The 24840-nt window shown below is 43.0% G+C and overlaps 3 protein-coding genes across 9 annotated transcripts; 1 reads left to right on the forward strand and 2 right to left on the reverse strand.

Moving 5' to 3' along the window:
* Nucleotides 1-2627: 2627 nt before the first annotated feature.
* On the reverse strand, nucleotides 2628-7770 carry LOC131884231 (signal transducing adapter molecule 2-like). Its single transcript, XM_059231937.1, has 6 exons — nucleotides 7573-7770; nucleotides 7328-7488; nucleotides 7008-7247; nucleotides 6361-6649; nucleotides 5564-6285; nucleotides 2628-2943 (listed from the first exon to the last, which is right to left on the reverse strand). Exons 1-6 carry the CDS (start codon nucleotides 7613-7615, stop codon nucleotides 2836-2838), a joined length of 1563 nt encoding a protein of 520 aa, XP_059087920.1. The 5' UTR covers nucleotides 7616-7770; the 3' UTR covers nucleotides 2628-2835.
* LOC131884235 (dynein regulatory complex protein 8-like) lies at nucleotides 7573-15156 on the reverse strand. 6 transcript variants are annotated; one of them, XM_059231943.1, is made up of 5 exons: nucleotides 14920-15156; nucleotides 13753-13844; nucleotides 13566-13679; nucleotides 11670-11781; nucleotides 7573-11601 (listed from the first exon to the last, which is right to left on the reverse strand). In XM_059231943.1, exons 1-5 carry the CDS (start codon nucleotides 14925-14927, stop codon nucleotides 11367-11369), a joined length of 561 nt encoding a protein of 186 aa, XP_059087926.1. In that variant the 5' UTR covers nucleotides 14928-15156; the 3' UTR covers nucleotides 7573-11366. The 6 variants fall into 6 exon arrangements, with proteins under 6 accessions (XP_059087926.1, XP_059087930.1, XP_059087925.1 ...); XM_059231947.1 differs by having other exon boundaries at nucleotides 11670-11793; nucleotides 13753-13812; nucleotides 14920-15154; XM_059231942.1 differs by having other exon boundaries at nucleotides 11670-11793; nucleotides 14920-15154.
* Nucleotides 15157-17048: 1892 nt separating this feature from the next.
* On the forward strand, nucleotides 17049-24832 carry LOC131884233 (heterogeneous nuclear ribonucleoprotein U-like protein 1). Of its 2 annotated transcripts, XR_009373697.1 has the most exons (9): nucleotides 17049-17283; nucleotides 18637-18893; nucleotides 19963-20056; nucleotides 20137-21002; nucleotides 21066-21197; nucleotides 22618-22786; nucleotides 23201-23307; nucleotides 23381-24097; nucleotides 24419-24832. XR_009373697.1 is itself a non-coding variant. In XM_059231939.1 (6 exons), exons 1-6 carry the CDS (start codon nucleotides 20814-20816, stop codon nucleotides 24551-24553), a joined length of 1449 nt encoding a protein of 482 aa, XP_059087922.1. In that variant the 5' UTR covers nucleotides 20599-20813; the 3' UTR covers nucleotides 24554-24832. The 2 variants fall into 2 exon arrangements, 1 of the variants encoding a protein (XP_059087922.1); XM_059231939.1 differs by lacking the exons at nucleotides 17049-17283; nucleotides 18637-18893; nucleotides 19963-20056 and having other exon boundaries at nucleotides 20599-21002.
* The last annotated feature ends 8 nt before the right edge of the window (nucleotides 24833-24840 follow it).

The following is a 24840-nucleotide window of genomic DNA, read 5'->3' on the forward strand; positions in this document are numbered from 1 at the left end:
GCTTTAAACTTCATGACTTACTGATTGGAATTTTCCAATAAAAAGGATTAAAGGCACTTTAAACTAAACAATTGCTAAACAGGTCTTCATTTCTTTGACACTCGTATTCAAAAAGGGTTAATAAGGGATTATCTACAGTTTAACAACGTTATTGATCTAAAGAAACACTTAGCATTTTGTAATTTTTGCACTTGTCAGATCTTGTATAAAAGAAAGTTTTGTTGCGTTCCTTTTTTGATATTTGCAATTGGACAAACAGACCCTTTCCAACGTTTCATGCCTTTCAAAGGCTTAAAAACCGGCATAACTCCTCGGAATTTCTAAGGAAAGTGGACACGAACCCTTGCTACCAGTTATAAACACCCAAAGGATCTCCGAATTGTTCAGTTCACTTGCCTCAACTCATTTGTAATAATAATAACAACAATACTCTTTGTTTGCAATCCATAGACACTCATGAGTCATGACAAAAAGTGTAAAGGAATAGATGTTTACTTTTCTTCACCATTATCCTCCACTCCATTTTAGCGCTGTAAGCTTCTCATGCATTGAGTTATGAATTTTTTAAATAGACGTTCTCAATAGTGAGATCGAATCTCACGTGTAAGGCATTCTATTGAATATCCCCGTTTAATCAACGTGATTTATTGGATGTCTAATCAAAGAATGACGTCGTAGACCCCCTTACCGGCCATAATACCTCAGAGACTGAATGTAAGGAGACAATGTCAAGTAACGCCGATTCGCCAGGTGGGAGAAGCCCTATTGCTGAAACACCTACTAATACACCGAGGAGTGTGTTGGGGTGGTGATAACAAAAAACATTGAAGATCATCGAGGATTATAATCCGGTATCATTATGAGGTAGCCGCTCTTGATCAAAACTAGCTGGCCAAGTGTGCAAACTTCTCTGTTCTGAAATACAATGTGCTGCTGATCGCTTTCACCAATGCCATGGTGACTACAAATACGGGCTTTAAGTCAATTCTCAAATTTCATTGTATTGAACCTGAATAGCGGCGTGGTGATCTATTAGATTATTGTTATTATCGTGAACTCTTTGTGGGCGAAGCTCAATGGGCTGAAAACCATGCACCTACCGTTCCAAAACCAATTGTTTGCCAGCTATCTATCAGTAATGCCACATCTTTTGTGTTAATATTGGCTTTGAAAGAACTGGCATGATCACAAATGTTACCATTGTGCTCAATATGTTTCCTACCAGGCACTTAATAAACTCATTCATCATGCTCTTGCGCTTATTTTCTTTTGGGGTGCAGTGGTAGCCACTGGTATTGCGCACGTAGCTATGCTAATGGAAGGGAAGCAACGATTATTCTTGACGGAAACGGGTCTTTGTCAAAAAATATGTTTTTGCTTTCCCAAAACGGTAAAATCTACAGTGTTGAAAAATGTTAAGGGACTAATACTGCTACCCTGGGCTGCCATTCATGGATTTGAACAAGACAACTGAGGAGGAGGAGGCTTTCCCCGAATCATCAGAAGCCAGAGTCCAAATCCAGGTTGCCTCCAAAGGGTGAGAAAGGCTGAGTCTCCACCTCAATCTTCACTGATCCGAGTGACCAAAGTCAAGTTGGGGAAACGCTAACGTATCGCGGGGTTTATTTACCTTAACGGTAAAGGAACCACACTAAGGAAGTGTTGTGCCTTCATCACCAGTATCAATGGTTAGCTTCATCATTTGCCATTTACATGCTGGTCAAGGTAGATGTAGTCAATCGTTCTTTTTGCTTCTTGGAAGCAGGCTGTGTTGAGAGAGGAGTTCATGAAAATGTCTTTTTATTGGGTGTATTATTTTCCCATGATATGTTGAGCGATTGGAAAAAAAAAATCCTTTTCTGTTCTCAAATGCCTCATGAGGACTTCCTTTTTATCGACCATGTGGTGTGTTCCGACATTGCTAACCTTCTCTACAGGCAGTCAAACTTTCAGAGAAAAGTCACTCCAACCAAGCCACTTGAGACTGCTTTGAACACATTTTGGTAGTTGGGCAGCAGGGTGTCGGGCTAATCGACTTCTCTTCAGTTACGCAGTTTCAACCAAAGGAGACAACCGAGCCATGAACTCACTGGCTCCCTGAAATCGGAACTTGATTTTGAGAATCACGTAACTAAATGTGTTCAAAGCCGATCCCCATTGCACACACCAGGTAGCCACGAGGGAGCCAAAAAAATCTCAGAAATCTCTTGAGTGTCACTTTTCTGACTAGCCCTCTAGTACGAGTACAATGGATGGTCAACTGGGAATTGATCGCACACCGGTTTATCGTCCTGTTCTACCAACTGAGTGGTTGGTCGTCTGACATCCAGGATCTAGAAATTACTGATGTGCTAAAATTGGCCGAAAAAAGTGGTGTCATTTTCACGTTTGATACATCACTACGTATCCGAAAGATGGCGTTGGGCGCAAAGGGATCCAAAACCCCAAACAAACTGAGGCTGCGATCGTATCCTATTCGTTTCCCGGAGGAGGGGTGGGAAGACTTCACTAGTGGGCTTTCCTTTCCGTTTAATTAAATACTTTGATTATCCATTAGGCTGAGTGTGAGTCGAGCATGTGGGCTCCTCCTCTATTAAATGAAACTGACGAAATGTTAATACCGCCCATGAATTCTTAGATAATTTATATCATGACAAAATAAGGAAAAAACATCCAGTTATCAAGATGTGATGAAACTGAAAATGGTCTGCAATTGGATAGATTCAATAGTTTTTTCTCTGTGTAAACGTTGTTCTGCTCTATGCTCTATTCAAGTCCGTTTTCATTTATGACGGAAATTGCAATTGATCAAGATGATGATGACAGGGGTGAGTGTTAGGATTCTGCTGAGTAAACCGCTTGTTGTTGCGATTGATGTGGCTGTTGTTGTTGTTGTTGTTGCTGTTGATGATGTGGTTCGCCAGGATTGTAACCATAACCGTTCTAAAAATGGAAAAGAATTCCTTAATCAATTATAATTGATAACGAGAGTTCTTGTCTCTTACGAGGTTTATGTTTTGTTTACCATTGGATGTGTAGTGCGCCACCCTAAGAGCAATAGTCATACTGAAGTAAAGAGCTAATAAACATTCGAATGTAGAGGAACCAGAAGAACCACGTGTAGACAAAGTGATTGAAGACTCTCTAAAGTGGTGACCCCGAGAACACTAAAACTGCAGCCTACAACCGCCACGCCTACGCGTCAACCGTCGGCAACGCCCACACGTATTTGCCACGCCTACGTATCTTCCTTTTTACTTCGACTTTTCATTGGTTTTTTTTATAATCATGACGGAGCCGACTTTCACAATGGCGGATCTCGCCGTGGCCATGCAAGCGGCCATGCCCCCCCCCCCTATAATCCCTAAACACAACACAAATTTGAACTGACAATAAATATGTGAAGATTAAGGTGCATCGTTAAACTGTGCACTTTTGGCGAAGATTTGGTCAAAATTTGGTCCAAGTACTGAAACATATAGTGAAGTTAAAATTATCGTAGCTTCATGATTATGACAGTTATTGAAAGTGATTGATTGTGGTGTGGTTTAATCACTAAAAGGTCAAGGTAATATGATCGATTTTAATCAACATTCCAATTGAATAAAGTCCAAACAATACCCAATTGCAATATCATAGTTTAGCTGAAGTACCTGGGACAAGCAGTAAGCCAAAATTCAAGTTAACGGTAAGACAACGGTAAACTAAAATGGACATCCTTAACAAGGAGTTTGTCAATCTCAAATGATAGTTCGTAATTTTTACTGTAATTTCGTTTTCAATTTTAGCAACCTGAAATTAAAAAGCAGTACCGAATATAAGAAATCTCGTCTGAAGGAAGAGGCTGCCCATGTCAAAATACATTCAAAGCCACGTCGATTAATTGGCCCCTAGGAAGATGCTGTTCGATTGGTCATTGATGAGTTATTGGATTTTGGGGCTGCCAGGCCTTCAGATAGTCCTATCTCTTCTGCACTTCATGTTGTAGTAAAGTCTGACGGCTTCTACAGACCCTGTGGGGACTACAGGCAGCTAAATTTCTACACAGTCAAAGACACCTATCCCTTGCCGCGCCTTGAAGACCTCCTTGCCAGCCTTGCCAACTCCACGGTTTACAGCAAACTCCAAAAGGAAATTAGAAATGGTTTACGGGTCCCCCCTGACTCCGCCAGGTACTTACTTCACCCGCCCATCAACATCTTCCTTTGCTGACACTGACGAATATGTGCGACAGCTACGCAAATGCGTGAAAGCTCACACCTTTCACCCTGCTATAATTCCGATGACCGTGCTTTCATCCTCAAAGACATGAAAACAGTTTCGCATGTGTGAGAGCGAGTGGACTCCACCAAACGCCCACTTGACCGACCCTACCGGAGCCCCTACAAGGGCCTCGCTCGGACCCCCAAGTACTTCACTTTGGAAAAAATGGCATGCCTGATAATGTTTCCATAGAGCGCCTTAAGCCTGCGTTTGGTCCCTTAGCCATCCTGGGTCCTACAACTTAACCAACGAACCCTAGTATGATTCTCATGACAATATTTTATGTATTGTACCTGGTCGGTCCTGGGGGGATAGTGTAGTGCGCCACCCTAAGGGCAATGGTCACACTGAAGTAAAGAGCTAATAAACATTCGAATATAGAAGAACCACGTGTAGACAAGGAGATTGAAGACTCTCTAAAGATGATTAGATGATTAGAAGCTCGAAAAGAGCGCATTTCTTCATTTTGAGGTAGCGAACTAACCTACTAACCACTCTTATTGGCTCATTACATGAGTGACAAGTCATAAATATACTCATGACAAGTGACGATGGCATGTCGAGCTTCGGCACATTCTGAGGAAAGTGCCGCTAATCTTGGCTATATCATTAAGTATTTAGCCGTGACATTTCTCACATATGCATTATGTATGACGACTTTTGAGAATGACCCGAAAACCACTACAAAAGCAATAGAAGCTCATTCAAAGTACGGTCTATTTCAATGGCAAGTGCCTAGCCAATTTCCCAAAGTAACTTTAAACATCATTCTACCGATTTGATGAACTTACCTGTGCCTATGGCCTAGTACATTCTTCGTGAGAATGTGTCAATTTGACAAAGGGGTTACAGCCTGCTTTGCATCACCGAGTATCAAAGACGGTCTACCAAGTTCTTAATTTTCAAGGCAAAATGGGGTAGAAAATATCCTTCTAAACAGATACAATGGTAATTAATAAAAACCCCTTCTTTAGGAGGGGATCTTCAGAGCCCCTGCAAATCATACGGCTTGTGCTTGTTCTCTCTCTTCTCAGTTCAGTGGCCAAAAAATCAAGTGTTCCACAAAATTTCGCCAATATAAAAAGCAGGATGCTGCTTTCAAGGACTTCCATCCGTTCATCGTCCGGCTTCACCAATCCGTGTAATGCTTTATCAGTCAATACACCGATTTATGATCTCTTTTTGCGCGTATACTTTTCGTGTATCAATAGCTCTTAAGCCCAATTTTTCGGGTGCGTCAACAAACAAGTTGGATAAAAAAAAAGTATACCCAGTTATGTTCTAAGACAAGGCTTTTTACCTGATGCATCGGGTTGCTTGGATGCGAGGCCATAGAGGTCGGGTGGGGAAGGGTGTGGCTCATGGGATTGCCATAGATCACAGGATTGTAGTCGCTTGGGCCGGAAGCCCCAGGGGCACCTGGTGGATGACCCATCACGCCTGGCGGAGGGGGGGCAATGGACCGAAAGCCTCCACTGGGTGGTGGCATACCATACATGGAAGTGGTGGGTGCACTACTGTAGGCGGGATAGTATTGCGGGGTGCCGTTCATGTTGGGCATGGCATGCATGCTCGGATGACTTGAGGCTGGAATGTCTCGCATGAGTTGATGGTACAAATTCATGGCCTCCACTAATTGCGTGCTCAATTGAGTGAGTTGGGCGTATCGGCGATCCACCACTTCCAGCTCGTTGTCCACGAGAGGTCCCATCATATTGGCTTGTTCCTCCTGGGCGGCCAATTCCAGGGGGTCATTCGCATCACTGGTGGGATCCGCACTGTGCAACATGTCCAGGACTCGTTGCAGTTTTGATTCATCGATCTCCGTGACCAGGGGCACGGGGGGCGTTTCCACCGTCTTGACCTCGACCTCATCGTTGAATTGGACGGATCGACGACGAGCTTTGGTCGAATCCTCTTTCGGCTCGAGATCCTTGGAGACAAAATTGGCCGGAAATAACCCCTCACCCCGATGATTGGAACCCTTCCACCAATTGACATCGCTATCATCCAAAATTATCACTAAAAATACAAGAACCAACGACAATAACACCGTGACTTTGCCCCATGTGATTCAGAGGCCTTCCTTCGGCTTACCTATTTCTCCAGTCTTGAAGGTTAACTCATTGTCTTCAGCCGCTTCAAAGTCGTACAAGGCTCGAGCTTTTTGGGGCTCATTAAAAGAAAGGTCTTTGGCCGGTTCCACGGCCGCCAAATTAGTCGCGGGATAGAGTCCGGATCCGTTGTTAGTTTGGTCGAAATTTCGCTTTTCGGATGGATTGGACTTGGTCTCCTTGAGCGACAGTTCAATGGCCGCTGCGATATCATCTTGCTCTTGCTGAGTGTTGACTACATTCGGATCCTTGCTGACGGGGGCCTTTTTGGGCTAAAAACCACAAATGGGAGCGTTCAAGCACACCATACTTTTCAAAGGTAAGATGACGCTCCATGTCAATATTACCGAGGCTATGAGTACTACAAGTACGGTGTCATTTGATCAAAGGTCACAGGTTATGTTTGGACCTAAGTTTGACTTCGTTCTATGACTAACCAGACCAAGGTAAATGGTTTCAAAACTCCATGAAATCATAGCTAGACCTGAGTGAAACTATAAGTATCTATGTGGAGGCAAAATCCGAATGATTAATGTTTGGTATTGTGGTATTGTTTTAAGCGACGAGTTGAACGATAAAAATTGTTGTTACAAAACTACCCCTGGTTTGGCCTTGGGCCAGCCATCCTACCTGATCCGAGTGGAAGTCAATACCCTCATGTTTGAGTTGATGATAAAGGGCGGGAATAAGGCTGAAGGCCGGATCGCCTTTGAACTCGCCATGTGCCCATTTCTTGAGTAGAGCCTTGAGCTTCTCTTGCACACTCCGTTGGCTCTTGCGCAACAAGGCCACAAAACTCTTTTCAAACTCTCGGGAGGCCACTTCCAAGCAAAAGTTACGCCCACAATTGTTCACACACGCATCTAGCAACTGGAAAGATCCAATCCAGATGATTCATTTGGGCGCTGAGTTTCGGACAAAGATACATGGATGGATGGATGGATGCTTACCGTAATGGCTTGTAAGACGACATGCGGATCCTGGTGATTCAACCTTTTGACGATGACCTTGAGACCCTCTTTGGCGCCATTGGGCGCGGCCGAGATCCGATCACACAGATCCATAATGAGGCCCCAATCCTCACTCGTATTCTTTTCATTGGTGATTTTTTCTGCAACCCAGACCAATGAATGAGAGATGAAATCGTCATTCACTCGAGAAGCCCTAGCAAGTTAGTCCATCCATGGATCCTTACCAATATCCGCCTCAAAAGGGCTGGCCCCTCCAAACAAAGGCATGGTTCCACCCCGATGGTCGGACTGGGAATGAATGCAGATGGGAAGGCAGAACTTGCCTTGACCTCAATGGTTTTGGTTTGGACTGGTCCACTCGGGATCCGGGTTTTGAGAGGCTCAAGATGACTTCAGGGTCCTTTGTCGATTCTCTTTGAACGAGTCACGCACTGGCCAAATCACCAGCCTCTATCTAGCCTGTCTAGCCTCATGCTCACCAGCCAGGCCCCAGCACAGCTGCCCGGGCGGAGGGCGGACTTGGCCCGGAAGATAAGGCCACCTTAGCCGGGTATAGATGATAAAATGGACAGAAGAAAAGAGTGACGCTGGTCAACTGATGGGACCAGCACAGCTTAAATCGATACTAAAGTACTAAGCTTAAATCTTCGCCCTCATTTCATTGCGGACAAACCAACGGAGAATTACAAGAATACGCGCTAAGATGGCTGACTTCAGCCAGGTAATTTTCTCTGAACTATTTATGGCTGATCAAATTGTGCAAAAAAAGCTATTGGTAGGTTCAGAAAAGATGACGCTTTTTAAAGTTGACATCATAAACTTGCGAGAGAGTGCCTTTCATATTATTATTTTATTGAAAATGATGATGGCCGAAGCGTTGGTGCGTTATCAATCATACAGGATACAATCTCTTGTAAAATGATCATTTGTAAATGACATGATTGTTCGGAATTTCAAAAATAAATATCAAGTGAGGCCATTTTGAATTGGCCTGTAAATGTAAATACTTATTTATTTATTTTTTGGTTTGTTTTATCACGGGCTTTTCTAACCGCTCCAGGGAATGTAATCTCCAGTACTATTAAAATGAAAGGCTATAATTCGTATTTAAACAACCCAATTCATGAGAAACAATCTCGCAATAAAGATTTTACGTAATATGCAGGAAAACATACAAATGAAATAGTATGCTGCTATTTCTAGTCCATAGTTATATGTTGCATTTTATGCAAAAGCTGGAAAACACAACTGATGTGATTTTTGGACATAAGGTAATTCATTGATATCTTGAAATTGCGATAAATGGAATTGCTTTGAATTATGATAAAAATCATATTGATATTCATCTGGCTTTTGTGTTGTTGCTAGAAATCTTTTCGCTTAAGTAAGGTATTTTAGGTATCGCTGACATAACAAAACGCTACTTTATAATCCAGTGTGGCTACATCTGTGTATTCAGACTTCTTAAGCTTGGCTCGTCCTACAAGTACTTTTGACGTAGATTGGTGTTCTGATCCCATAATTTCAAGCAAAACGCACGATGAGGATTTGCCGAAATATGGGGTTGTTGAATTTATATGAGCCAATTATTCCAAAGTGCTTAAAATTGATTTTCACATGATGGGATTTTTTGTTGATGTTTCGTCAGCCTTCATCAGAACTTTTGTGATTTGTTCTTTATGACTGAAGTTTGTGCATTTTGACAGCTAGAGGGACAATGACAAAATAAAACCACGATAGAGCTGGCATTCGTAGTGTTCAGTTTGCGATGAGTCAAACATTATTTTGGTTGCTGAATTTATATAGAAATAACATTACAAAAACTATTCACCATAAACATTGCATTTACATGGTCGCCAATTGGTCAAAAAAAAAGTCGATTATGCGATGCATCAAAACGTTTTTCAGTTGCTGATACTTTACTTTTTCAAAAATACCTTAGGACGTTCAACTAAACTGGGAATCGAAGGAAGCACATAATGAGTTGAAATACGCAACAAATGGGATAGTTGTATTTCCAAGGTTGTTAACTTTAGACACAGTACTTGAAAAAAACGGGAACGGAATCAAAGAAGGAATTTCCCTTCTCACGAATGATAATTTGCACTGCCGTTCATTCAATGGCAATTCATGTTAATCCACGAACTTCTAGAAATATGGACTCTTTTCATAGCAACTCTGAGCCCCTTCTCGAATTAAAGTCATGAAAAAAGGAATGTAGATCTCCTCAATCACAAGTAGGTCATTTTTATATCATTTACTTGAAAAGTGGATCGTTTCAAAGTTATGTTGTCAAAAGCTTATGTAGCTGACCAAGAGCAGGCCGAAAAATCGAATTTCATGTATTGTTTGCTACATAACTTTGATCCTGTCTCCTGAATTTCTTAAGCATAAGTTTGAGCTGAAATTTGGCCAAGTTCATCTTATCATCAAGGTCTTGTGGTCGCATGAAGTGCTTATTTGGAATAAGAAGAACGGTTTAGGATATACGAAATTTTGGCTTCCGTTTGCAGTTCACATCCCTAGAAGTCCGCGGTTAAAAAATCGTTGTTGTGTGATTGCCATGGGTATGATTTGTTTGTGAAATCTAAATATTGAATAACCTTCTTTTTAAATGAGGATAGAAGCTTCAAATTTCTTAACAAATTTGCATGTTTTCTTAGCGCCAAAACTTCAAAAATCAAGGTCAAGAAATTGAATTAGAAGTGCTAGAATATGATAAGTAATATAACATCAAATGAAGTATCAATTGAATTCAATAAAAAGTTGCAAGACTGAATGCAAGATAATTCTATATTCGGTTGATTTTGGCGATTCTCAAGTTTCAAATTGAGCTCCCATTATAGCAGAATTGAATATCGCTACCATGAAAATGTTTTTCGCGTTCTATAATTTAGGTTGTGTGTCAGAAAGGAAAATATGAAAAGGCAATGATTTAAGTTACGAGTGAAATATCATGAACATAGATTAATGCGAGGTAAATGTCATGTCTAATGTACAAAAACAAGTGTTGCACTTGCTTATGCTATAAAAGAGCTAAAACTATAATTTTCCAATAGTCTTTAATTTTCTTTGGAAAATGAAATAAAGTTATGCCCAGTTAAACTCAAACTTGTTGGGCACGAATCAATGAAAAACATCAATATTTTCATAAGCAGCAACAAGATTACTAAAACAATTATGATGCGTTACTTTTTGAAATTGTCAGGGGTTAATGGTTGCATGCTGAAAAAGGAAAATCCCTAATATGTTTGTAACATTTTTCACTTTTTATTGTTTATTAGATCCGGCCTCTACTGAAGAATGAGTAGTCCCTGTTTTCTGATTTGCTTACCTAACGTAGTCGAGTCATTTGTTTTGTTCGAATTTTTGACATAGTTTTTGGCTCAAATTAAAAAGTAAAGGCTTAATGGCAATCTTCTTCATTGTTTCTCGAAAGTATCGAGAAACTGACTTTAAGTTGCTATCGAAGGACGAGCAAGTATTGTTAATGCTGCAACTTTGAGTTCTCTCGAACCTATTCAACCTGTTTTGGTTAGCATCGGTACGATTTTTGAGTAATTTTTTTGAGCTCCATTCTTTTTCTCTTGGTCCTCAAGGACACCAACGTTCTTTTGCGTAAATGCTTATCTTGAGTGAATCATAATTTTTAATCATCATTATTCGCATGATCGTGAAGAGTGGTAAAGAGTTAAGTGTTGGAGGAGATGGTTCTTTATTGAAGCTCTAGACAGAAGTGCCGGGCTGCCTGAACAAAAGCTGTACCAGCTGACCGGCAAGCTCAGAACTGTACATGATTAACTGAAGTGAACAAACATGCAATCATCCCAATTATCTTTCTCTCAAAAATAAAACTCGACTTTCGCTGTTCTAGAAACAAAGCATGACAAATCACTATCAGGAATCGTCATTGTCAGTTTGAAGGATCGTTATCTCAGTTCAACTGAACAGGAGTATAAAATCAACAAATGGTTGTCCTACAAAGATGCCCTTGCAGCTCTGCGTGTATTTTCAGTTTTTAGGACAGATTGTCGTCCTCAATGGCTAATAGATGAACAAAACTTTCGTAGTTTACGACCTTGGATTGGTTGTCGAAGGCGGCGTTGAAAAGTTCCTCCATTTCATCGGGTTGGAAAACCTCGCCCTTGTATTGGAAGTACCTCCTCAGCTCATCCTCACTTAAATGACCTTTGCCGTCCACGTCCAGCACTTGAAAGGCCGTTAACAAATCGTCAATCGGAGCAGATCGATATCTAAAGGAAAGCATTTATTCATGCAGGGTTTAAATCACCCCTCTTCAAACATTTGATGAAACATTTACCGTTGATCGGCAATGATTTTGAGTACCACCGGTGTGAATCGATCCAGGCTGACCACACCCTCCTGTGTGGTATCTTCCATTTCTTGGACCACACTTTGCAATTCAGTTTCATCTGGGCATAAACCTAAAAAGAGTTAGCTTCAATGCTTAAACTTTTCATTTTGAATGTTAAAGCACATCAAACGCTCAGCGAGATAGATGGTGCTCTTCGCATTTCATGAGGCACCCCTCTTAATCTTAAAGCAAGCTATCTATCAGTCATCTCTGTGTCTATTCAATCTAAATGGCCTTATTGCCTTGGAACATGCCAGCTTTATACCATTATCAGGGCAATAGTAGCGAAATTACAATTAACGAAAGAGAAAAGTAAAATGGAATAGATCTGTTTAACTACTTACCCTATAATGTAGTATTTTCAACAATCCACAAAAACTAAAATTGCTCGTTACTCGTACACTGAGGTTCAAAAGTCCAAAAACTACTTTTTCGGCGAAAAAGTATTTTCTAACCATATCAATGGGTAAAACTGACGGATAAATGAAATGCATTTTTTCCAACATTTTTGGGGGGGTTTTATATACCGACACAAGGAATGAGTTCCCCGTAAGTCATAATTGCTAAAAGATTTGGTCACACAATGCGTTCGAATTTGCCGCTCCAAGGCACCCTTGAACGAAAGGCTGGTGTGGGATGGTTGATAAAAACGATCTAAATGTCGCTTAAAACTTAACAATGGATCATCTAGTCAATAGAATCGTCGAAGTGAGCATGGTAGCAGATTATAGAGGGTTGGTGCTCGGTTAAGTACAAAAGAGGATTTTAAGGCCTTCGCCAACTTTTTATCTGATGGTTTGAAATTAAATTTTATTCCACGCGTGATGCCTCTTCTGTCACTGACGTTATACTTTATTCCCGGGTTTGGACAAAGTACATGGAGCCATTTAAAAACATGAGGGATTAACTAGCGTTCGTACCTACGCTGAATACTATATAATTCAAGGGATTGAAGTCTTTCCCGATAGCTTAAGTGGCTCAGTTTTATAAAACTTCTCTATACTTTTTCAATTTTATTCAGCCCCCCTAAGTTCATTGGCGCCCAGATTGGGGAAGGATATTCTAAATGCGGTTGGACAATAGACTTGTATAGAGTTTTCATAGTATAGGCATCTCTGGATTTGAAAGTTCGATAGATCCACCCGCAAGTTTGATATGCTTTGGTCACTTTCGATTGGATGTGTTCTTCAAATTTACCGTTCTTTTCAACTATTATTCCAGGGTCTTTAATGGAGTTTACTTATAAAATGGGTTTCAGGGGTAAATTGGCTTGTCTACTCCATTTTGGTTGTACGTCATGATTCGAAACATTTAATTCCATGTTTTGAGAGAGGACCCATTTGTGTTCAACGTCCAAGTCATTTTGCAGGTCTGTCTGGTTCTGTGAATTTCTTCCGAACACTATACTAACTTAGTATCGTCAGCATAAGAAGATATTGAAGAGGGGCAATCGTAGTGCTATGAATAAAACGAACAAGGTCGGACCCAGAATAGTTCTTTGAGGGACCCCAGATACCACGTTTCGAGGGCAGCCTAAGCAGCCGTTAGAACTGCTGGCAGCGGTAAGGAAGTCCGCAAAAAAAATATAATAATAATAATAATAATACAAAAAATAATGTTTTTGATAAAATAGTAAAAGTACGATTCAACTTCATAATTGAACGCCTCAAGGACATGTGACGTGTTGGCAAGCAAGCGATTGTGGTCCGATATGCCTCCCCAAACGTTTTCAGGTAACCTTTAGTCAAACGGAAAAACAATCGGACCTAACCTTGTCCATCAGAAGAGTGCTAGGCCATTGAAGCATAAGCATCTTGGCACCCAACAAAAAGGAAGGCTCACCCAATGATCGAATAATGGTTCCAATTTCGCGCACATCCACAGAATTGGTTTGATCGTGATCAAATATTTGAAACGCCTGAACGACACGTTGTTTCAATTCGGCGCTCGCAATCTCTACAAAAAGAAATAGTTGGAACATGGAACAACATGCTATGTTAAGAAATAGTTTGAGGGGTAAAATGGTCACCTGGTTTGTCTTTGCCAACAGATTCAATCCCTTCCATCACAATCACCAGAAAACCATCATCTACGGTAAAAGTATTGATCAAACAAACCCATCTGTTGAAATAAGAGAGAGGTTGCAAAGCACAAAATATATTTGATAGGCCGTATATGAATGGCTCTTTAAGGTGTTTGAAGGACTAGCAAAGATGAAGTTTTAACTTCCAAGTCCCCAGATGATTAGTTATAGCACGACTTTTCAGATAATCATGGTCTGCCTTCGCAACCTCGGCATGCACTCTCATTGATGGAAAGTTACCGTTACGCAAATCAAGAATCTGGAAGTTATCATTTCAATTAATATATTTTTTATCAAGCCTGTTCAGTAACGGAGAACATGGCCTTGGGAAGGGACTACCCACGGACTTCTAGAGATATGGACTGCAAACGGAAGCAAAAATATCCTATCTCCTAAACCGCTCATCTTATTCCAAATAAACACTTCATACGACCACAAGATCTTGTTCAATGGGTGAACTCAGCCAAGTTTAGGGAACTCAGGAGACATGTTCAAAGTTATGTAGTAAACACTACATAAAATTTGAATTGTCGGCCTGCTCTTGGTCAGCTACATGAGCCTTTGACAACATAACTTTGAAGCGATCGACTTTGCATGTAAATGATATAAAATTGACCTACCGTTAATTGAAGAGATCTACGTTTCTTATTTTATTACTTTAATTCGAAAACTGGCTCAGAGTGGCTATGACCAAGAGCAGGCCGATTTGCCGGGAAGCTCGTTCGCAGTACATATTTCTAGAAGTCCGTGGATTACCTTACTTCATAGATAAATGGGTAAGATCATCATGATGAACAAGAAGTCGATGATTAGATATGTACCGTACATTCAATTTAGCCTCCAATGAACTTTCGTTATCTTCAGATCGTTCAATACTCTTATGTATGAGGTTCCTTCATTCGATGCAAATGTACCCAAATCCAGGGATTTATGCAAAACAAAGTTGCGGATAAGCAGAGATCAAATACCAATCACAAACATCTGTAGCAACTCGTACTCCAATAGATACGGTAAATCCGGTAAAGCTCTTAATTTCTGTGCGAAGACAGAAGTGCCTACTTGGATGGGATTCATTCGAGGATGCGTTGGTTTGGGTATTATTTTTCACCTTACTTCAACATTCTCGATATGGCTAATGCATTGTTCCCCGACTCAGAATCAGATTCAATTGGTTCAGAAAGTCGATCCTTCTCAGCTTATAACTATTTTGGGGCCAATGGGGTGAACCCTGGTTTAAGAGAACTCGAACTTTCTCACGCCTGTCTTCTTTGAAAGACGCGAAAGTCGTGGCCGGAGAGCGTCAGTCAGTCTACCAATCAGACAGCGGACTGACCGGCCAAACAGGTGTGTCTCCAGTCATGGTGCTCCAGTAGTCGTCGAGCAGGCCGAGGCCCTAAATGAGCCCTGGCTGGCCCTTTAAACCCAACCATGGAGAGCTGAAAGATGTGGATCACTGTTCTGGGTATAGAACTGTCACTTCTAGAGTTTAAGTTCAAGCAAGGAGTTACCTATTTGCATGGGGGATTTTTGTTTCCTGTTTTGCGGACTTTTTAAAAGCACTATTAAACATGGAATACTCAGCAGGTAACGATGAAAAATGTATGTTATATTCAGCTTTATATTCACGTAACAATGATAAACTCACGAAATATGGTTGACAAGTCTGGACTAGCTAGATCATAGAAGAAGTAACATAGAAGAGAAAAAATTGAGTTTGTTGTGGTAATATTTTATGCAGCTGAATCGGTGCAACTCTAGCTGACGGAAAGCAGCGCCTCTACAATCAGAAACTATATCCTAGCAGCCGGTCAGCTGACATTCCTTTGCTCTGAAAATTAGTCCGGCTGGCCTGCTCTGATTGCACTCTCTAGGAATTGCTTCCTCTATGGCTAATTATCAGGTTGGTCAATAACTTGGATCAAAAACATATCCCAGTTTGATTTGAAAGATGCTACCGGATCAACAACATCTACGTACTCCCTATTAATATTATAGGGGATTAAATCAAACACTGAAGGAGCCCAAGAAGCAAGAGAGGGGGAGGGGCAAATTTATATTTTATATTTTAATTAACCGGAAATATCAAGGACTTGAGAGTGCACTCAAAATTCATATTAAACCTCCACAGTCACTAATATTGACTATAAATTCAGGTTGGGGGACACAACTCATGAATGCTTTTGAATTTTGGCATATTCAAGTACGTGATTATTGAAATTCATTTCTAAATTCATGAATCAATCGCTAGATTTCTGGTCTACTGATTAGGTTGAATCTGGGCAGTGAAACAAAGGTTCATTAACCCATACTGTGCTGCTCAACCACCAGTTTGTGTTTCAAATTCTCTTGTGTAAGCATAAGATATCTTTACATGGTTCTAAATACTGTACATTTCCCACTTTGGTGGTGAGAGGCCAACTCTGGCTACAAGACATACAAAGCATACCTACATATAATTTGCAGGTTTGGAGTATAGAACCTAGATTCATTCAGGGTCTCTAGTTTGGAGTGACATTTCTGTACCTAGAACTGCAGCACCCAGCTAGCCTTAAACGCCATTTTGGAAGGGACCGGCACGATTTAGGGTGACACTCGGGATAAACTATTGGATCAGGCTTAACCCTCAGGCTAACCTAAAACCCGCCTATTCCATTTTGGATACACCATGGGTGGCCAATAAATTGTCAAAAAGAGTAAATCAATGCCTTGTTCATTGTTCACGCCGAAAAATTTCAATGTCCAAAACTACTTATCTTTTAAGTTAGCTGTTATCAGTCGCCCTGGGTAGCCGAACTAGCCATGCAGCCCTTCAGCCTGCTTGGCTCCGAGTGAACGCACCATTGGGCAGTGCCTCCAAATTTTGTGGTTTAATATCAGTTTTGCGCTTGGTTATGGGAAATTTAGGAAGATTTTTCAAGATTTCTTAAGAGCCATTCAGGAGAATGTGACAGACGGCATCATTTTCAAATGGCCCTCCATAACCATTTCAGCCGGGTACAGGATTTAAGGAAAAAGTTACGCCATGAGTTACACCAGAAAATAGATTGAAAGTTCACACAGGCTTGTGTCCGAAAAATGTCAAGACGGTCAAGACCCATTCAAGACCCGGAAAAGAAACGGCCTAACCCATTTTATTTTGAAAGTAAACTAGAAATGATCTAACTATCATTGATCGGCCCGCTTCCGATCCATCTTGGGCCCCCGGCCGGCGTTTTTTTCTCGGCCGCCTCTTTGGAGGCACTGTTGAACGAGGGCCAGTCACGCCTGGATTGACGCCAAGAAGAATTGTGAATGTTTGGGACGCATCTCGTCGGACTTCCTAGCGCTGAATTCATCACCCGCATCGCATCATGGACTTGGACAAACTGAAGGTGGCCGAGTTGAGGACGGAATTGGCCAGCCGCAGCCTCGACACCAAGGGCACCAAACCCGTGCTCTTGGCCAGACTTCGCGAGGCCATCCGACAAAGCGCACCGGGTAAGCATCACTTCACCCCTCCCAGGTCCGAGACACGCCCTAATGGGCCGGCTGGCCTTCGTGACTCACGGCTGAGTGAAGGGACCCGATGGTCCGTGGATGGGCGTGGCTCGGGTGAGGCCTGATGGACCGCCTGATTCAGGGTTAGGGAGTCGAATCCAAATATCCAGATGGATTTTCCTGGATTTTCCTGGATTGAGCTAAAAAAAAACCTGAAATCCTGAAAACCTCGAGCAATAGCAATTTTAGAACTCTGTCCAAAATGGGTGAGGTCGGGTCCAGGCCCACCCATAAGTGGTTGAACCAGGCCACTTTTCCTGACATTTGTGGGCTAATCTGACTTGAAGGGAGTCAAGGAGACTCATGGTAACCAGTTGATGGGTTATAATCTTTGAAATAGAAATAGATTTCAAAGTCATTCCAAAATGGCCATGGCCCCGGCGGCATTGTGTACTATTGAGGCAGGTCAGCTATGAACCCGCAAGGTACGCCGGAAAAACCGTCCGGACAGGTCCAGGGATGGAATTGGCCCCAGCCTCATCCCGAGAATGGGTCAAACTCCACTTGGGGGATGAACCGGGTGATGCCGTCGACTGGGTGCTCTCGACCCTTTTCAGCGGATCCTCCATTGACTTGGCCGATTCGCCTGGGCTCTTGCCTGAGGGAACCAAATCGATGGTTAGATTTGATGTATTATTTACGTCTGCCTTTACTTCTCCGGTGCCCAGGTAGCCACTAGTCAGGGGCAAAATATCTTTCGCTCAGTCCGGCTCAGTGCCCAAACCGTGTAAATCGTCCTGTCCGAGTTGGTTGGTGGAGGCTAGTCTGACCTAAATGGGGTGACGCGTTATCATGCACAAGCGGTTTTCAGTTATCAATGACGACCGTGGGTGGCGCTTCCATGAGCTCTTGCCCTTTTTAAGGGAAATATGCCGGTGGGTGTTAGGACGAAATGGCCGACGAGCGGGTGGATTAAACGACTACCAAGGCCGCACTTATTTCTATCAAAACTGATCGATTCTATTTGGGTGCCCAATGTTGGCAGGTCTTCAAGATCTAATGAGAGAATAATGAATTAGTAGAGTGATATAGAACTTATTTATGGCCTTGGATGTCGGTACGTCTCAAACCGCTTTTCCCTGTCAATATGTTGTTTAGATCACCTTGTTCCAGATGTTTGTTGGAATCTTTCTTTTTATAAATTAATTGATTAGATCGAAGAAGGCGCACTCGCATGCATTGTTCCATTTTAAACAACCAGTTTGATCAAGCTTTGACCCCAAAACTATGGTTTATAGTAAACGGGCATAGTGACTGATTCTGATTGCCCTGTTTTTTTTTGTCTTATTTTAGAGTCAGACTCACCGGAACCGGAAATGGTCGAGGCCGAGCAAGTGGAAGCGGTTGAGCCCGAACCAGCAGCGGCCACGGCTTCATCTGGTGACACTGCCGTTGAAGCCGACAAAGACGAAGATGAAGAGGCGGAGGAAGAGGTGGAAGAAGAGGCGGAAGAAGTGACAGAGGAAGAAGAAAAAGTCGTGGAGACAAATGCAGCTGAGCCTATGGATCAGACTGCTGACACCAATGGTGACACCCATACGGAAGAAAAGGTAGAGGGGCTTTGATATTGAGTGGGTTTTCCAGAATGTTGGTGTGCTGTTGCTTTGACATGGTTATTTTGAGTGTGAAGGTACTAAAATATTGCAGATGTGCGAAACTGAAATGGCCTGTAAGCTTTATCCATCCCAAGATTAGTGCAGAGTAGCACTCGCAGCTTTGGGCTCATGCAAGTTAGCTGGCCCAGGCTTGCGCCGCTACTTAGGTCTAAATATCACCATGATGACTAACAAGTGCCACTCTGCACTAATCTCCGGAGGGATAATGTCTACAAAAATGAACGGCCTTGTTATGACCCTTTTGTAGGCAGGTCCGCGATGTTTCAAATGTCAGGAGCAGTTACATTGGAAATGGAAATCTACAAGTCCACCGATTACAAAACCACGTGTTGAAAGTTGAACTTCTTACTTTCAATTCATTGTGGTTGGTTATCTTTGCAATGTTTATAGGATGAATTGCAAAGTTGAGAAAGTATTAGTTGTTCAAAGTAGCAAATTGTGGACCTTACAACTTGCCAGCCTAAATAACTGTTGGTCTCTTGGTAAACCCTAGGGGGCTTTCATCTCATCACCACTGAATGAGGCCCAGGAACTTGCATACTGTCATTTGGGCCTGGTTTTGAAGCCAAACATTGATTGGCTGAGACGAATGCTCTACTATTTGTACCAATCGAAAAGAGAGAAGAGGGGGAATTCAGGTCATTGGACTCGAACGAAACAACTGACTGACTTCTACCTAAAATGCCACAGCATCCTGTTACCTGTGGTGTATTGAGCCAAGGTGACGGGATTTTGCCGTCTATCCGTTACGTTTCGGAATAGGTTTACCCAAGGCATAAATATTACCCATCCTGAAAATGCGAACTGAATGCCTTTTCCACACGACTTCATTAATCTGTGGGAGTAGTGTTTTTTTTATATCAATCTATCCAAATATTTTTGACAAGATGGTCACTCTGGAGCCAAATAATGCAGCCAGCCAACCAACCACGCGGGCTCTGCTGATCAAAACCGCTCTCTGAACTTGAACAGGTTGTAAAAGGTTCTCTCATTCTATTCTCAGAAGGAAGACGAAACCATGGCGGTGAAGACAGAGGAAGAAAAATCACCCGAGCAAACTGAGGACGAATCCAAAAAGACCCAAGACAAGGAAGATGGTTCGTTTTATCTTAATGATTCCGATCAGTCTCTCAAAAGGCCCCGAAATCATTCATTCATTCATTGATCTCCATTTTAGAGGGCAAAGCAGCCAACAACAAGCAGAGACGTGGCCAAAAGCGAAAAATGGACGATGAACCTTTCGTGGTGACTGAGGATGAGCCGGAAATCGATGAATCCGTCACTTGCTTAGATTGGTACAATTCGGATATGAACCTAAAGATCACCAAAGAGGACATGATGACAGCCGAGCCTTTCTGGAAAGACGGATGGGGCTACGTTTGGGCTGGTGTGAGGTCTACCTATGGCTTCACCCAAGGCAAAGTGGCCTTCGAAGTCAAATTGTTGGACCATATGGAATCGAAATTGGAGAACGAGAAGAACCTGCACGAATTAAGGATCGGGTTTTCGTCGGACGAGCCCTCGCTGCAATTGGGCGAGTCCAAGAACTCGTTCTGCTACTCAGGATCTGGAAAGAAGGGTCACGATTCGGTTTTCGAGGACTTCGGAGCCACCTTCACCAAAGAAGATGTAGTCGGAGCTTGAGTGGAATTTGCCGATGACAAAGTCAAGATCTCTTTCACCAAGAACGGCGAGGCCCAAGGCGAAGCTTTCGAAGTGGCTCAATCCGAGCTGGAAGACAAGGCACTCTTCCCTCATATTAGCACTCGAAACGTTAAGTTTGAGGTCAACTTTGGCAAGACTCTCGAAGGAGAAGATCGAGAGGCGTGGAAACCGATCCCAGAAGGTTTCGTGATGGCCGCCAATGTGGAGGATAAGGTTCGTGGACCATCTAGGATCGCGAAACGCGAGGATTGTGAGATGCTCATGATGATCGGTTTGCCCGCATCGGGCAAGACCACTTGGGTCAGGAAACAAGTCGAGGAACATCCTGAGAAACGCTATAGCATAATAGGGACAGCTGCTCTCATCGAGAAGATGAAGGTGAGGGAACATTAGTGACCTTAAAGAAAGAGCATTCTGAATGCATTCATTGCACTCTTGCAGGTTAATGGAGAGCCGAGGAAGCAACACCATGAGAAAGACAAGTGGGATGCACTCATTCAAAAGTGCACCAGATGTCTTCAGGATTGGCTTCGAGTGGCCTCGCAAAGGCGAAGGAACATTGTCATTGACCAGGTAAGAAGCTGCCAGCCTTCTAGCACTGTACCATAAGAAAGAGACGCCTTTGCGATTGACCTTTTTTTCCTCTGGAATCCAATTCCACGTAATTTTTTGCCAGGGTCATTCAAGTCTTTCGTTGGAGGCAATAGGCTGGATTTCGGTTAGAAAGCCCAATATTAATTCCAAGATTGACTTCAAACCTGCAATTTTTTTTCAAGCAAAATTCCACCTCCAAGGTGGCATTTTGTCGTGTGGAATCCTCGAGAGAGATGATATTGGAATTTTTCCAAAGAATGTGGCCCAATCTTTCCCCGTTTTTTGCCAACGAATGTTTCAAATTCTTTGGATATTTTGCGAAATTATGAAATTTAGACCAGTTTCCCTTTGTTTTTTTTCCTTCAATGAGTCGCTCCCGATTTGGATGACCCTGTTATTAAAAATATTTTTTTATTCTCCATTCTGGAGTTAATAATCAAGATCAAGAATCTCTTCTATAACCTACCACTATCTGTGAATGTTCGAATGTTCTATGAAAACCACTAGTTTGACCTTGTGATCATGGGCGTGTCTCAAACAGACCTACCAACTCAACGCTCTCTCAATAATCACAGACACGCCCCTATGTCCATCCGGATTGGAAAGGGAATGACGTTGAACATCAACGTGAGAGACTCTAACCACTTCAGCTAAGACAAGTCGTGTCTTAGGAACAGAAAAAGGCTTAAAATCACATGGGCGTGGGGTTGCTAACTGGGCATTCCAGGCCCCCATCCCCTACCACCTCCTCCCATTGAAAGGTGGCGCCCCATGGAGTGAAGCGTGGTTCATCCAGTGCCATGCGATGTTATTATAAACGCGTGCAATCAAGTGTACCTTTTTGGAAAGAAATGATGATATGAGAGAGAAGGAAAGATGAAGGAGAATGATGACACAGAGACCAAAACGGTGTGGACTTCGTCCAACGCGGGCTTAGAAACAAAGCTTGTGCGAGTGATCTCCAAGTCTTGTCGACGATCGATCGACCGACCATCCGAATACTGCAAGTTATAAGGTCCTGATATCGAGGGAAACCTCAGGCAGAAGAGAGCTTCGGGCTCTCTCTCTCTCTCTCTCGTGGTGCTGTACAGTAGTCCTTGCGTGAGACTACTATAATCCAGTGACATATATATATATAATGATTGAGCCAATCTCACCCGTCATCTACTTCTTCTTCAACATCATCATGATCACAATAATGATAATAATGATAACAATCAACGGCAACATCATCCTTGCCATCATATTGATCCCGAGTAGTAGGACGAATATGTGTGTGTGCTTGCGCTAAGATATGAAAATCCCCATTCAAGATGATCAAGGCGTGGTCGGCTACGCACAGAACGAAAGATGATCGTGATTTAAACCTCTCTCATTTTCTTTCCCTCCCTCAATTTAGACTAATGTCTACGCAAATGCACAAAAACGCAAAGTGCGCCCTTTCGAGGGTATGCTACGTAAAGCCGTGGTTATAGTGCCCTCTGAGGAGGACTATAAGGCCAGGGGAGATTCGCAGGAAAAGGCAGAATGCAAGGACGTGCCTGATACAGCTGTCATGGAAATGAAAGGTACTAGTAACTTCACGCGCAAAAAACAGCCACCACCCTATCCACCCCTGCTTCACATCGGGAGCGGGGGCGGGGCTCGAACTTGATCCATCGACATCAAGGAGGGCGCTGTGCCGTGACACGTTTTTTATACCATATCAACCACTAGGACAATCTGAACGACTTGTTGTAGAGTAAATAGAAAGTCCACGGGCCAGATTAGGTCTTTCCACGCCAAATTTGTTTACTTTGAACTGGAACTCATAGCTCGAAGAAAATGAGGAAGACACTCTGAAACATGAGAGCTTTGGCGGGAACGGGAAAAAGGGGTTGAGAATAGGCTTGAATGATAAAGTATTATAGAGAGAGATACCCTGGTAAGTGATACCCAGCTCAAAATTGACGAAAGACTCATATTAAGCCTAATGTTTCCAGCCAATTTTACGGTCCCAGCGGAGGGCGAAGAATCGCCATTCAAAGAAATCGTTTTCACAGACCTTCAACGGGAAGAAGCTACCAAATTAGTGGAAACATATAACAAGGTATACTCGGGTGAATGAGCAACTCAAGCCCAACCTCTTGATTAACGCCATATATATTCCTTGTGTTATATAGGATGCTAAGGAAAAAGGCTACGGAAAGAAGCACGAACAACGCAACAAGCGTTTCAGAGGCACCTTCAACAAGAATCGCGGAGGCCGCGTTGCTCGAGGCGGAGGCCGTGGAATGCCTCCCGGGCGCATGCCTCCATTCTTCAGGGGTGGAATGCGGGGAATGCCACCCCGTGGCTTCCCCATGAGACCTCCCATGAGAGGAGGCATGGGTGGTCCTATGCGTGGACCTCCTCATAGATGGGGCCCTCTCCAAGGCATGCCCATGGGTGGACCTCCACGAGGAGGTGGGAATATGCCTGGACCTCGCGGGGGTGGACCTCGAGGAGGTCGTGGAAACATGGCGCCCCGAGGAAGCATGGCGCCCCGTGGAAGCATGGCGCCCCGTGGAAGCATGGCGCCCCGTGGAAACATGGCTCCCCGTGGGAACATGGGTGGTCCAAGGAACAGCATGGGACCTCGTGGAGGCGGTGGAGGTCACGGAGGCCCCCAGAAGTATGGCGGAGTTGGAGGTGGTAGTGCCCCTTGGGGCAATCCTGCTCCCTGGAGCCAAAACCAAAGACCCTCCGCAGGTCCGTGGGGCAATGGTGGCGGAGGAGGCGGCCCATGGAGCCAGGGAGGTGGAAATCAGATGGGTGGTGGAAGCCCTTGGGGTAACCAAGGTGGCATGAATCAACAGCAACCACAACGTGGCATGATGGGTGGATACGGATCCCGACCTGTGAGTGTGAATTTGTAATCAAGCTTGAACTTCAGAGCTGCAATACTGGCCAAGATCTATGACAACGAAATTTCAGGAGCTGATTCATTGGCGCCAACGTTTGTCTTTGGATCAATCGTCTCATTATTCTCGGAAAAACTGATCAATATGCTAACGAGACGTTGATATTTGTAGTTGCAATCCATCCTATTTAGTTGCATTCCCTTGGCTGGGAATCATCACGGCATAAAAGCCATCAATTGATTAGCCGTCAACCTCTCAACATAAGTATCTACCTCATTCATCTTCATTAACAACCAATTTTTGTTGTGCCCGTTCCAGACCAACAATGTCTGGGGAGGAAATCAAGGTGGAGGAGGAGGAAACTTCAACCAAGGCGGCGGATTCGGTGGGGGCGGCAACAATGCGTGGGGAGGCGGCTTTGGCGGCGGGTATGGCGGTGGATATGGTCGATGATGAGCGCCTTAATCATCTTTATCGTACTTTACTTTGGATCTTCGTATGAGAACGTATGAAGAACAACTTAGTACAAGATTCTTCGAAGTATTTTCGCGAACCCTCCTAAAAACCCACTCTTAGAACCATGAACCCACTAGTTCCGTGTATTATCAATGATGTCCTCTCATCTCATGTCATGTCAACACTTGCAAATTGTGTAACCCACTCCAATCTTCATGTTTTGTACCTCATATATTTAAGGATTACTGAAAAATACAACACTTTTTTCGCCCTCCATACCTCCG

The sequence above is a fragment of the Tigriopus californicus genome, chromosome 7 (genome assembly GCF_007210705.1).
Source record: "Tigriopus californicus strain San Diego chromosome 7, Tcal_SD_v2.1, whole genome shotgun sequence".
Taxonomy (NCBI): Eukaryota; Metazoa; Arthropoda; class Copepoda; order Harpacticoida; family Harpacticidae; genus Tigriopus; species Tigriopus californicus.

Coding starts and splice junctions, on each gene's coding strand:
- LOC131884233 (XM_059231939.1), top strand. CDS start 20,814: ATGGCCGCCAATGTGGAGGATAAGGTTCGTGGACCATCTAGGATCGCG. Junction 22,787..23,200: donor AGCTGTCATGGAAATGAAAG/GTACTAGTAACT, acceptor TAATGTTTCCAG/CCAATTTTACGGTCCCAGCG. Junction 24,098..24,418: donor GTGGATACGGATCCCGACCT/GTGAGTGTGAAT, acceptor TGCCCGTTCCAG/ACCAACAATGTCTGGGGAGG.
- LOC131884235 (XM_059231942.1), bottom strand. Junction 13,680..13,752: donor TGTTGGCAAAGACAAACCAG/GTGACCATTTTA, acceptor TTCTTTTTGTAG/AGATTGCGAGCGCCGAATTG. Junction 11,794..13,565: donor AACCATTATTCGATCATTGG/GTGAGCCTTCCT, acceptor AACTCTTTTTAG/GTTTATGCCCAGATGAAACT.
- LOC131884231 (XM_059231937.1), bottom strand. CDS start 7,615: ATGCCTTTGTTTGGAGGGGCCAGCCCTTTTGAGGCGGATATTG. Junction 7,248..7,327: donor TCGTCTTACAAGCCATTACG/GTAAGCATCCAT, acceptor GGATCTTTCCAG/TTGCTAGATGCGTGTGTGAA. Junction 6,286..6,360: donor CTTCAAGACTGGAGAAATAG/GTAAGCCGAAGG, acceptor TTGTATTTTTAG/TGATAATTTTGGATGATAGC.